The sequence below is a fragment of the Theropithecus gelada genome, chromosome 13 (assembly GCF_003255815.1).
Source record: "Theropithecus gelada isolate Dixy chromosome 13, Tgel_1.0, whole genome shotgun sequence".
Classification (NCBI taxonomy): domain Eukaryota; kingdom Metazoa; phylum Chordata; class Mammalia; order Primates; family Cercopithecidae; genus Theropithecus; species Theropithecus gelada.
The window spans coordinates 44,115,365-44,130,378 of NC_037681.1; the positions used below are offsets into that span (position 1 = coordinate 44,115,365).

A 15,014-nucleotide genomic window follows, 5' to 3' on the forward strand; every position below is an offset into this window, starting at 1 on the left:
TATAACAGAGGTAGCAAAACACAGAGAAAAGACCTTGCAAGGGATGAAAAGACTCTAGGTAAGATGTAGCAGAAATCACTTACATCAATTGGGTCTTGAAAAATAAGTAGAACTTAATATCCTAGACGTACCATGATTTCGTTCAAGAATGGCAAAACATTTCATTTTAACTATTCTCTCCGATAACTTTCAAAACTATGTTAACACTTTATGAATACAAAAGCATACCAAGGACAGGCCTACAATAATCCATGGATATTCTTACCAGGTTACTACCAACACCTCTGAATCCAACATTTTATAAGTGGGATAAATTATACTTCTCTAAGTTCACTCCTAACCTTATCTTCTGACAGTCCTAGCCTCAAACCTTATGCTGTACCAAAGACAAGTCTTCCATAATTCCCAGAACAAATCACGCTGTCTTTCACATTGGTTCACACTGGTTGTGATACATACTATTCACTCATTCCTGACCCCTTCTTTAATGCACCACTCAAGCTGATGCTTTCTGTGCGATGCCTTCCCTAACTTTCCCAGACGCACTTAGGCACACCTTCCAGTATTTATCATTAAACTTTTTTTGAAAAAACAGTTCAATAAAGTTCAGTAAATTTTTACAGCTGTGCAGCCATCACAAGCACACTTTAGAACATTTCCATTACCCCAAAAAGTTTCCTCATACCTACCTGCAGTCAATCCCCACTCCCACTCCCATGTCCCAGCCTAACAACCACTGATAATGCTTTCTGTCTCTAGAGAATTGCCTCTTCTAGACACTTCGTATCATACAACTGATAGTCTTTTATGCCTGGCGTTTGTCACTTAATACTTCAGGTTTTTCCAAGTTGTAGTATGTATTAGTATTTAATTCCATTTATTGTTGAATAGTATTTCATCACATTTTGTTTAGCCATTCACCAATTAAAGAACATTTGGATTGCTTCCACTTTTTACTAGAATTAGTACAACAACTAGAAACATTCCCATACAAATGTCTTTCTGTGAACGTATGTTTTCATTTCTTTTGTGTAGATAACTAGGAGTGGAATTGCTGAGTCAAACCATAAATTTATGTTTAACTTTGGAAAGTGGATGCACCATTTACAATCCCACCAGCAGTATATAAGGACTCCAGCTTCTATATCCTATCCAATACTTGGTATTGTGTATTTTTGATTATAGCTATTAGGTTGGTGTAAAAGCACTGTTTTTTTGTTTGTTTGTTTGTTTGTTTTGCAGCTTTTAATGGCAAAAAACTCTTGCCCCAACCTACACTTTAGTAGGTTGCAGTGGTATTTCATTCCTGAATGACTGATAATGAGCATCTTTTCATATGCTTATCATTCATTTACACATACTCTAAGGAACCTCATATAAAAGGAATTATACAAAATTTGTCCTATGACTAATTTAGCCTAATGTCTTCAAGCTTCATCCATGTTGCAACATGCATCAAAATTTCCTTCTTTTTAAGGCTAAATAATGTTCCATTGTATATGCTACATTTTGTTTATCCTTTCAACTATCGATGGACACTGAGGATGTTTCCACCTTTTGGTTACTGTGAATGATGCTATTGTGAACATGGTGTACAAATACCTGTTCGAGTCCTGCTTTCGATTTTTTTGAGTAAATGCCTAGAACTTGATTTGCTGGATCATATGGCAATTATATATTTAAGATAATGTCATACTGCTTTCCACAGTGGCTATACAATTTTACATTCCCACCAGCAATGCAAAAAGGCTCCCATTTTTCCACATCCTCATCAACATTTGTTAATTTCTGTTTTTTTAATAATAGCCATCTTTTTTTTTTTTGAGACTGAGTCTTGCTATGTCGCCCAGGCTGGAGTACAGTGGCGCGATTTTGGCTCACTGCAAGTCTCCACCTCCTGGGTTCCTGCCATTCCCCTGCCTCAGCCTCCTGAGTAGCTGGGACTACAGGCGCCCACCACCACGCCTGGCTAATTTTTGTATTTGTAGTAGAGACGGGATTTCACAGTGTTGGCCAGGATGGTCTCAATCTCCTGACCTCGTGATCCGCCTGCCTTGGCCTCCCAAAGTGCTGGGATTACAGGCGTGAGCCACCACACCCAGCCTAATCTGAGTTTTCAACGCCCTTACTTGATTTTTCTACTTGAAGTTACTGATTTTCCTCTCCCAGGTCCTACCATAAACCTAAAGACACAACTACATGAAACAAGTTGACAAAATGCTATATGTAATCTTATTTTCATCAGCAGAGTTGAGGAATATTTCTTTAAATAAAATTAATTTCCAATATACTGAATTATATAATCTGAAACTTGCTCATAATAATTTAATAACAAAGCAGATACTGTGAATGTCTTCAGAAACAGAAGTACAATTCTGGCCAAGGTTTATAATCCTTCCTACAAATATCTCTACTTTATCTGCTTCCTCCCTTAAGAGTCTTTTTTCTGTGCTCAACCTTAAATTAGCTCTCTTCTCTAATTCTCCATAAATATCTTGCAATTCCCATATATCTCAACTAAAATTCTCCAAGTATCTTCAGAAAGGGTTTATAAAAGTAAATTTACTTACACTACAATTCTGCATGGTTCTCAAGTGGTCAAAAATTTAAAGAAAAAATATTTTAAAAGAAAAAGAATCCTGCAGAAAGGGAGTGAGGCTGGGCAAGGGTTACTTGAATTCTATGTGATGATTCAACTGTTAGTTCCTTTTTTCATGCAGTAAACTTTTACTGAGTAATTCCCATGTGTTAGCACTGTGCTAGGAATGGGAAAAGTGATGGGTAGTAACACCTGAAAGAGCTAGTGGTCTAGAGACCAGAGGTTCACAAAGTTTTGGTCTCAGGACCCCAAAAAAGCTTTTATGTGAGCTATATGCATCAATATTTACATATTTTAAATAAACCCATTACATATTAACATTAAAAGAATAAAACATACATTATTTTGAAAAATATGTTTTTCCAAAATATAGAGAGAACATAAAACACATAAAATATAAAACAAAATTTAGTGAGAAAAGTGGCACTGTTTAATCTTACTTTTTTGAGACAGAGTCTCACTCTGTCACCCAGGCTGGAGTGCAGTGGTGCAGTCTTGGCTCACTGCATCCTCCACCTCCCAGGCTTAAGCGATCCTCCCACCTCAGCTTCCTGAATAGCTGGGACTACAGGCACGCGCCACCATACCTAACTGATCTTTGTATTTTTTGTAGAGATGGGTGTTTCGCCATGTTGCCTAGGCTGGTCTTGTACTCCCAGGCTCAAGTGATCCGCTTGCCTCAGCCTTGCAAAGTGCTGGGATTACAGGCATGAGCCACCACACCCAGCCAGCACTGCTTTAAATGTTTTCAATTCTCTTTTGTGTCTGGCTTAATGGAAGACCACTGGATTCTCATTTCTGCTTCTGTATTCAATCTGTTACAATATGTTGTTTGACTGAAGTATATGATGAAAACCCAGACTCAGCAGATATGTAGTTGGAAACGAAACTTGATAATCCCCTGCAAAAGTCTTGGGGACTCCTCAGGGGTCCTTGGACCACACTTTGATAACAGCTGGTCTGGTGCAATGATTTCTGACATTTCTTGATCAAACACCTCATCAGTAAAAAATCTGAAAATATTCCCATCACTATATGCATATTTATTTAAATATACTATTTTGCTAATATACTACTCGGAAATAATATATTATAAACCATATACACATGAAATATACTGTACTATTAAATATACTATTTTGCTATACTATTATTAAATATACTATTAGCAAAACAGTATATTTAAGAGTACGGTATATTTTTTGTGTATATGGTTTATAGTATTATTTATTACAAACCATATACACATGAAATATTTAATACGAAAAATAAAAATGAACAGAAATGCTAATGTTTTTCCCAGGATACTAACGCACTGAGTACAAACTCATTGTGGGGACTATTGAACTACGAGAGACAGATACATACAAAGAGACGCAAGAGAATGTCAAAGAGGTTCTAAAAGATGAACTTGTCATTTTGTCCCACTAATAAGACACAAATCATGGAAGGACTAATTATTTTGGGGTTTTCTTCTATTTTAAAAATAAGGTAGGGCAACTTCCTTTCTCCTTCATCTGTGAATAATGGGGTTTATTTTCTGATTATAATGGTATTTATTATGGAAGATATAGAAAATAAGACAATAAAAAACTAAAATGACTACAACCTTTATATCCACAGATAATTACTATTAACATTTCTATATATATCCTTCCAGTTGTACATTTATAAACTGGAATAATACCATACATATTGATTTATTACCTGCATTTTTTAAAACAATACATTTAAACATATTTTCATGACATTAAATTTTCTTTTGTTTTTTGAGACAGGGCCTCACTCTGCTGCCCAGGCTGGAGTACAGCAGCACAACTGTGGTAATAGGCTATTTTTTTCTCTGAGAATTGGTTTTGTACTGCCCACTCTCTACCTCATTTCTTCCATAGATCTGGCAACTTGCTAACCTACAGCTACTTGGTCTACAACTCTCTGTGCTGCTCATTCATTCACCAAATATTTATCAATATGTGCTAAATATTAGAGACTACTATCTTAGCTTGTGACCTAAAGAAAGCAAGCAGGCTAGGTGCAGTGGCTCATGCCTGTAATCCTAGTACTTTGGGGGGCCAAGATGGGCAGATCACCTGAGGTCAGGAGTTCAAGACCACCTGAGGTCAGGAGTTCAGTCTGGCCAATGTGGTGAAACCCCGTCTCTACCAAAATACAAAAATTAGCTGGGTATGATGGCAGGTGTCTATAATCCCAGCTACTCGGGAGGCTGAGACGGGAGAATCGCTTGAACCTGGGAGACGGTGGTTGCAGTGAGCCAAGATCATGCCACTGCACTCAAGCCTGGGCGGCTAAGTGAGACTCCGTCTCAAAAAAAAGAAAAAAGAAAAAAGAAAGCAAGCATTCTAATGGTAGACTTGAAATTAAAATGAAAGGCTTAGCTGGACATGGTGGCTCACACCTATAATCCCAGCATTTTGGGAGGCTGAGGCAGGAGGATCGCTTGAGACCAGGAGTCAAGACCAGCCTGGGCAACATAATGAGACTTCGTCTCTACAAAAATAAGTAAACAAATAAAATAAAATGTAAGACTTGGGAACAGAGGAGAATTTCCTACAAGCTATTAGTATAAAACATGTTATATAATTAAAAGAGAATTCCCATAATCTTCAGCCCACAAATATGATATTCATGATAGCTTTAATAACTACTTATAAAGACAAAAGCAAGAGGGAAAGGAGCTGAAATTTCAGAATTCAATGCTGGCAAATTTCTACTATTTTAGATAGTAATTAAGGGTATTGGTAAATAAATACTGAAAAAGTTTACTAGTCAGTAGGCTTTCTGAATCCATTAAAAGTTATGACAACAGTATAACATTGAAAATGTATATGATATAATGTTAGCTTTAAAATACTAAACCAACAGTAAAATTACACTTGCATATGGGCAACAGAAGTAGGCAACATAAAAACTGCTTATCAAGAAGTCAGACTCATAAAACATTTATTTAAAAATTTTTCAACCAATATAGAGGGAAATTTTCAGGGAATATTCCCTATATATTCCCAGCTAGAATCCTTATTTATCCCACATTTTAACTCTTTTCTTTCTTTTCATAAAATTATAATAAAACTGAGAAAGAGGATCTAACTTGTAAAGTGGCTCCTAGGTTATATCCAGGTTCAGGCCATTCTTCTAAATCAACTTCAGCTGCATTCCTATTTTATAATACTAATACCAAACATTTAACAGCTCCATAATTTCAAAAGAAATTCACATATACTGTCTCACACCAATGACCCTGTCTGTTATTATCCACATGTCATAGATGAAAATGAAGCAATTATAGGTTAAGTACTTATCTAAGATCAAAAGACTAGTAAGTCAATACCCTGGTTTTTCTAACTCTTGCTACATACAGCATTCTGTTAAACTTTATTGGACTCTATCACAAACATTTTGATTAGTGGTCTTCATATACTATCAGATACTGAATAATCAAAAATGAATTACTCTACATTTAATGTATTTTCCTTACAAAAAGCAGTAAATTATACAAATCTATTTTAGCAAGATAATGAAAGCTGAAACATAAAAGAACTCAGTAAACAAACACTTTAATCATAAAATTCTAAATAATCAAGATTTATATTATAGCATTTAAAACACGTAAATCTTTCATATAAACATCATTCCTACTTTGTCTCCTGGGAAAAATATTTCTAAGCATTTCTAAAGGAGAGTATTTCAAGACCTCGTAAGCTCGGGGTATTAAAACAATTTTTAAAAAATCAATTTCACTCAAGTAAGATGATCTACTAATTTTTTCTGAATCGACTGTGATTTTACCTTAGATATGAACTCAAAGTTAGATTTCTGATTTGAAAAATATGCATATTAGAAATAACATTTAAGTTAACATGATGCTATCAATGAAAGAGCTGAAAGGTCAAATCTCATCAAATGACCTCACAGATGAAAAGGATGAGAAGGATATAACTGATAGTGATATAGCCACAATTGTCTTAGAAAGCTGAGTAACCCTTTTCCAAAATGCTTGAGACTAGATGTGTTTCAGATTTCAAACGTTTTCAGATTTTAAAATATATGCACATATATAATGAGATTATCTTGGGGATGGGACCCAAGTCTAAACAAAATTCATTTAAGTTTCATAAAAACCTTACACACATAACCTGAAGGTAATTTTATACATTTTTAATAATTTTGTGCATGAAACAAAGTTTTGACTGCAACCCATCAAGTGAGGTCAGGTGTCAAATTTTCCATTTGTGGCTTCATGTCAGTACTCAAAGAAGTTTCAGGTTTTGAATTTTTTAGAGATGCTGAATCTGTATATATACATGTCAGGTTCTGTTCTAAGCATAAATTATCTCAATCTTTATAACAACACTGTGGAATACCACTATACCCAAAAAGAAACTAAAACTTAAAACAATAAATAATTTACCTACATCACACAGCTAATAGGCAGTTACACCCAGGATATAAACCCTGACAGTATTGATTTTATAATAATTAAAAGGTATCCAATTTACAGGGTCAACTATTTTAGAACAATAAGGAAAGATAAATACTTAATCAGTTCTTACCTCTTCAGGCAGTTCACTGTACATGGTTTCAGAGGTAGACAATAAAAATATAGGTGAAAATGATGGTATATCTTGTAGCAATGTCAGAAAAGTTGCTCTCACAGTTTCACTGACAGCTTCCCACCAATCTCCAATGTGAGGCATGTAAACAATACTAGGTACTGTTCTTCGAGCTTCACGAAAAATCTGATTAAGGAAAAAAACCAGCATTAAACAACTCAAATTGATTATTCTAAAGTCTATCCAGTAATCTCCAAATATATGAAATATGTCAGGCCTATTACAGTCATTAGTTTCAGCCTCAAAATTTAAGTTCAAGAAATGATACACAAGCCTTACACAGCTTCAGTCTACCCTTGCTCCACCAAAAAAAAGTACGTTTTGCCCTTTAATTATTCTTATTCAGTATATATTAACAGTGGAAGGTATTAAATTGCTCCACTTATCTAGCATGTAAAGATAATAAAGCAAAATACCACTGTAAAATATGCTGCAAATAAAGAGATAAATATACACCTATGGCACTCATGCGATATCCATAAACTTTACACAAAGAATAACAACACAGCTTACGTTTTTGAGCACCTTGACTAAAATCATACAATATATAAATTAATCATTTTAACCAAGATGTACCACCCTAGAGCTTAAAATTAATGAACTACCTGCTGAACCAGTCATTCACCTCCTCCCATTATCTTAGTTCAATATTCTATAAAATAGTCACAAAATACTCTAACTTACCTAAAGAGCAAATGATTAGCAAAGAGCTCTGAGACACTTCCATTGTTGGAAAACACAAAATGAAGTTTTCCCCAGGTGTTAAAGAGTCTTAACCATAGTTTCAATCACGCTCTACCAACACACACCAGTAGGGACCAGGTTGGCTGTTAGTAAGCTGCCAAGCTGAATTAATGCCCCTTACTTATTAAGTCGACAGTTTAATATCACACCAACAAATTCTGACATGTTAATAGGACATTTCTCATTATCTTTAACAAGTTGAATTATAAAAATCTTTCTTCCATTTTGAGAATTCTATTCCTAAAATGCTCTACTTATTTTCCCTTATTTTTAACACATTTCAATTAGCCTATGTAATATACAAGATACAGAAATAAGAATTAAGCTGGGCACCGTGGCTCACACCAGTAATCCCAGCACTTTGGGAGGCTGAGACAGGCAGATCACTTGAGGTCAGGAGTTCAAGACCAGCCTGTCCAACATGGTGAAATTCCATCTCTACTAAAAATCCAAAAATTAGCCAGGTGTGGTGGCGCACGCCTGTAGTCCCAGCTACTCAGGAGGCTGAGGCAGGAGAATCGCTTGAACCCAGGAGGCGGAGGTCACAGTGAGCCGAGATCGCACCACTGCACTCTAGCCTGGGAGACAGTGAAACTCCATCTCAAAAAAAAAAAAAAAAAAGAAAGAAGAATTTAATATTTAAAATTATTGGGATTATCGGAAACTATCCTAAGAATCAAAAGTATTATTTTTCTTTAATGAGTAAGCTTACCACTTACATACATTTCTTAAATAGTGTATTTTATACAGCTTTCAACCTTCTGTGTAAAGTAAAAGATACTGCCAATTGAATAATAAACCAGTTGAAAGAGGCTCAAATAGTAATTGGAAAAAATGTAGATGTTATGATCACTCACATCAAAAGTAATATTTGCTCCTTCCCTTCCTTAATATTTGCATATCCACCAATCCAGAACAGTTGTACAGTACAACTCCTTCAGGACTCTCAAATTTTGACCTTTTCTGCAAACACGTACCCTCCTATCCTGGATCTTGGAAATCCAAGGATTATTTTTTTCCAAAGTTCTTGTAGAAAATTCATAAGAGAAAAACAAGCATAAATATTGGCAAAAGGAAAGAACCATGCAGAAGCACAAAGGCAACTGAGGCATTTATTTAAAAAAAAAAAAAATTACATGCCACCCAAATCAGGCATGGTTACATGGAAGACAGTGACCAACTCCTTTTGTCACTTTACAGTTCCCCACTCTGTGCTGGTAAAACAAGAGATAGTCAGCAAAGAAAGAAAGGTGATCATATGAAAGACTAACCAACTATAGGTTACTAAGAAACCTCACAAAGCCAATCACTTAATTCGGCCATGCAAGCTACCACATACATGCCCAGGGTATGAGAGAAGACAGGAAAACATGCCTTTAAAAAAAATGAAATTTTGCCTTTGATTTTAGTACTTCTAGGTTAGATTTTCCAGGAACATGTGCTGAGAACATCTAGCCATTAAAAAATATCAAAGAGGATGAGCAAAGCAACAGAAGGTTAAGTGATAATAATTTGACAGAGTCAGAGGTTAACTACAGGTATCTTAACTGTATTTGCAAGGGTGAACTACATACAATTATCAACAGCTCTAAGAGGTGAGGTTTGTGTTTTTGTATTTCTTCTTTTCCTCCAATTGTCTCAAAATTAACATGATACTGAACTCAAATTGAACATGATAGCATATTGACCCCATTTAAAAATTTAGAAATTTTTCCACATTTCCAAAAAATTTCTTATTTTCATCTCATCTTCTCAAAATCAACAAATTGAACGTGACATCCTACTAGTCCAATAAAAAGAATCTGGAGGCTTTTTACTTCCAAAGCTTTTAGGAAAATGTCCTTCTTGACAAAAAAAATTTAAACTATATTTGAAAACTTACTGGGGAAAAAAAAATCAGGCAAGTCTAAGATGAACATGGAAAAATAAAAAGGCTTCGCCTTTCTGATCTATGAGTGTATAATTACAGGAATTGAGAATTAACCTAACTACATGAAATACCAACATCTATGAAATATTTTTGTAATTTTTCTCCTAAGCCTTTAGAGGAAAACCATCCTTAATTTCTAGAAATACTAAAAAGCACTATTAAAACAAGCTTTCTTTTTAATTCCTTGTTCTATGTCATCTCAGAATATTAAAATAAACTTTTATATTTTCTTTAGATCTATAACCAGTCTGTTCTAATTCCCATTTTGTAATAAAAATTCAAAAAGAACAGAGTTTGAGAATAGCATTTAAAAATTCTTAGCATATATAAGCAATAGGAAAAAAAAAGTTTAATCCTAGTATGATTTTTTTCTGCAACATAAAAACAGCTCTTGAGCAGTTTGCTGGTAACTTTTAAAGTGTGGAGTAAAATACACTCTGTGAAATCAAATACCAGATAATTCAGAGTAGAAAAATATAGCCTAGTTTCAATGAAGCGGCAACTGGCTTGGGAACAAGTGATGCCATTTGAGAACTAGAAAAATACTCACCTATAGGGTGTCTTGGATTGGTGGATGTGCAAGGTGTAGTAGAAAACAGAAAAACTGTTATAGAAAAAAAAAAAAAGACAGTAGGCCAAATTACTGAACCAACCGTTTCAAAATACCTCTGACATGACCAGCACTCTTGCACAAGTAAAATGAACAAACACCAGCATATGTGAACTGTTCATTTTGATTCTTTATTACATTACACTGCATTTCCTTCTGACCTCCTTCTTGCCACAGACATTATAAGGACCTTAGTTAACAAATTTTTTAAAAACTTTCTTTATTTAAAAAAATCACAAACTACTTCCTCTAAATATTAAAGATATTAAAGGCAAAAATCAGGCCACCGAACTTAGAAGTAGCCATCCAAGGAAGCAGTCATGATATAAACTGCACTTATAGTTACAAGAGTTCTAATCATCTCAAAAGCTAAACTTTGAAGTCAGCATTTTAGCCATCAAATTAAAATGTTCTGTCCATGAAAATTTAGTGTATTTTTAAGAATTTGTAGTCCCATAACAAGCCATTTCCTTTAGAAAGTGAAAACTATACAATTTTTAAACCCAAATGTGAATGAAGCAGAAAGCTCAAAGCCAGTATCACTTTTACCTGCCTAAAGAGGGCAATATAGAAAAGAAACAACTTTTGTCATCAAGAAACTTCCAGAACTTGTCTCAGTCACTTAATAGTATTATAAATATATTAAAATTATAAAACACAGGTAAAAGAAAAATGTTGGGACCTACAACATCTTCAATGTTTATAAAAATTAAAAGGCACTAATAAGTTTAATTCTTTGTGCCATGCTATCAGAAATTATTAAAATAAATAATATCTTTGCATTGCTGGTGGCTTTATTCCATTTTTATCCCTTTACTCTATCTATTTATATTCCCTTTATCTAAGATTTATTGAGAATCTCTTGTGAAAAGAAAGCACTGTCTGGATTCTAAAGATTCAGGATTCAATAAATAAGGTACAAATTTCTTTACATGCACACAAAATAAGCCTGTTATAAAACACATCTGTACTAGTTACTGAACTATGGTAGTAACACAAATTAGCATTTTATGAAAATTAAATCACTTAAATTCTTTTTCTTTTTCTAATATTTTCATTCCCTAAGGACTTCAAGAATTTCAGTAAGTATGATACACTCCAGGTCAGGATAATTTAACTTGTCTACATCTCAAAAAAAAATTATTTTTTAAGTGTTGCTATGGAAAAACTCAGATATCCATGTGAGCAAACACAAAAGCATCCAAAGTACACACAGACTCCTACAGAGAAATCCAGAAATCTATAAGCACAAACACAAGAGCAACCAAAGTATACATACAGGTAAGTACATTAATGCCTTCAAGCTATTCAACCAAAAAGAATTTCCCCTGGGAAATTCTAGATAACAATTTCTCTCTGGGGAAATAAATGCATTTAAATTTTCACCAAGAAAAGACCTTATTCACCTTTTGAAATTATTCCCAACACCACATAGTACCTAAACTCCAAAGCTTTTCAGACCATATATAAATGCATTAATTGAATCAAACCTGTCTAATAATTAAAAAGATAAAATACAGCACACTTATCAGTCCCTTTTTTCTAAACCAACAATAGAAATATACAGGAGGCAAAAAATTATATTTGAGGATGTCAGAAAAGGAGAATCATAGTTTTGTTTTGTTTTTTAAGAGTGTTAATACCAAAGGTCTTTTACTACCAATATTAACATCTCCTGCCTTGCTGTAGGACTCAATAATTACTTGTGAACTTAAGGGGGCAACCATAAATTTTCCAGGCTATACCAAGGGTTCTCATTCTCCTTCCAAAGCCCTTGGAAGACTGTGAAATGCTCAGTGACATATGTGTGTACACACACACACACATGCGCATGCGTGCACATTTGTTTCAGTAATAAATGTTGGACTAATGTCTAGTGACCAGCTAAAGTACTATAGCTCAAAGTGAGAGCTACTGAAAACCTAGAATAGTAATATCTGAGATGCATTTTTACAGATTCCTGGGACTCATTCCAAATTGAGTGAATCACAATCTATGGGCGTGGAGCCAGAAAATCAGAAATTTGTATAAGTACACTCAGGTGATTCTTACGCACACTAAATCTTAAGAAACAATAAGAAAAACATTGCTTTTTAATATAGTAGACACTAACTCTGCCATTTTTTACTCCAACTGATGATATTAATCAATAGCTGAGTCCGTCAGAAGGAGAAAAGAAAGTTCTGTCACGTATATTCCTGTGCATGTATGTTTTAAAGGACAGACATAAAATGAAACATGATCCCCACAATACAAAAAATATCAAGTAGGGGTCTCCCACCTTACCACATATATACATACGGCCCTTTAAAAGTGATTTAAGATTCCCTTTAAGACTGCCTTTCATGTTCATGTTACACTACTAAATACCAAACTTAATTGATATTAGGTATTTTAGAGCCTGGGGAAAAGAGAAAATATGCAAGAATAACTTACCAGACTAAACCCTTATATTACACATCGATCTAGAGAGAGAACTCTGAGTACAGGAGGACTAGCTCCCAAGAAAGGTGAAGCAAAAAGGAAGAAATGAAAAGGAATACAGAAGAAAAGATAATCTTTTTCAATCTTTCCAGTGTTTCACCACCTGACTCATGCACTCTCTTCCCTACAGCTTTTGTACCCACTTATAACCTGGTTTGCCAACCTCTACCAATTATTTTAAAATTCCTCTTACGTTACATAACAGCTTCTTTTTGCAGAATTTGTTAGCAAAGACACTGTTATATTTATGAATGTAATATAATTTTAAATATGCACTTAAGATACATATAATCACAGATTAGCCAAGACATCCGGTCTCTGGCCAGTGTTGCAGATAGAGTGTGGGTGTCTGCTATCACGACTGCACTTCATGGCTCAGGTCCTGGCAGACTGACTATCCAGGAGGAGTCACTCTAGAGTAAGCTCGACTTCTAACCCAGAAGCTCTTAGGTATACACTGAGAAGATGAGAAGCCTTAATGTACTAGAGAAAGTGAAATACAACCAAAATGATAGTGAGTTTTTGTTGTTTTTCACTATCAAGTGACACCTCTCTCCTTCCTACCAAAACAAAACAGTAGTAAAAGACAAGAAGTGTACAAGAGACCAGAGGATGTAGAATTCAAAGTTGGCCAAGCAGGATTCTGAAAGACGCCATGAAAAACATCAGAAAAAAGAAAAGAAAAAAAAAAACCCTGTAACATCAATATATAGTTCACTACAATGCTTCCTAAGTGTTTCCTTACCTTTACTTAAATAACATTAAACCAGTAATGTTTGTGAATATATATACAAATTAGCCATAAGGAACAACTATAAACAAAAATAAAAAAACCTTTCTCACTTTGAAAATATTTCTCTTGGCCGGGCGCAGAGGCTCACGCCTAGATTACAACCAGCACTTTGGGAGGCAAAGGCAGGTAGATCACCTGAGGTCAGGAGTTCGAGACTAGCCTGACCAACATGGTGAAACCGCGTCTGTACTAAAAATACAAAAATTAGCTGGGCATGGTGGCGGGTGCCTATAATCCCACCTACTAGGGAGGCTTAGGTAGGAGAATCGCTTGAACCTGGAAGGTGGAGGTTGCAGTGAGCCGAGATCACGCCACTGTACTCCAGCCCAGACAACAAGAGCAAAACCCTGTCTCAAAAAAGAGAAAAAAAAGAAAGAAAAGAAAATATTTCTCTTTTAAAGTGATTTTTTTCATCTTTAGTTTGCTCGATATAGTCAAATAAAAACTTCAAAAAAGAGAATTTTCCAAACTGTATAGCATAAACTAAAAAGGCAAAGTTCACACATTTTCCAATCTTCCAGAGTCCTTCTCCCCAAGTCAAAGCAACCATATTAACATTTTTGGGGGATACTTGCTTTTTTCACTAATGTCATCTTCATTTTTCCGAATCAGCCCATGTAAATCTACATCATTCTTGTTAACGGCTAGACAGTATTCCTCTGTATGTCAAGATACACCATAACTAATTTTAGCTGGTCCCACGTGAAGGGATATTCAGTTTGTTTGCCTTTGTGTTTTGTGTGGCAATTACACATGACACAGTGATAAATATACTTGTTCATTTAGCATTGAATACTTGTAGCTAACATATCTTTAGGAAAAATTCCTAAACATAGAATTTCTGGGTCAAAGGGTATATGTACTTGAAATGTTATTTTCTTTTCTCACACTATACCAATGTGGTACTTGAAATTTTAAAAGACGGTGCCAGATTACACTCCAAAAACATCAAATAAATTTACATTTCCACTAAGTAAGTATGAGCATTCCACATCTCCAACGGGGCATTATCAAGCTTTTAAAAAAACACACACACAAATCTGATACCTTATTTTCACTTAAGTGAAGCTTAGAATCTTTTCACATTTGTTATTGGTTGCTTTTTCTTTTCCCTCATAAATATCAAGTTTCTACTTTGCCAATTTTTATATTAGATTGCTATTTTTTCTTCTTACTGATTTTAAGGCATTTGTCCATATTTAGGAAACCTGTTCTCAACATAC

At 34.7% G+C, this 15,014-nt stretch overlaps 1 protein-coding gene across 4 annotated transcripts in view; it reads right to left on the bottom strand.

Moving 5' to 3' along the window:
- The window catches only part of ATAD2B (ATPase family, AAA domain containing 2B), a 175,188-nt gene that overhangs the window by 41,845 nt on the left and 118,329 nt on the right, over positions 1–15,014 (bottom strand). For all 4 annotated transcript variants that reach the window (XM_025354788.1, XM_025354787.1, XM_025354786.1 and 1 more), the window contains one exon: positions 7,171–7,356. In XM_025354788.1, the coding sequence (XP_025210573.1) occupies positions 7,171–7,356 (186 nt within the window). The remainder of the gene's footprint in view (positions 1–7,170; positions 7,357–15,014) is intronic.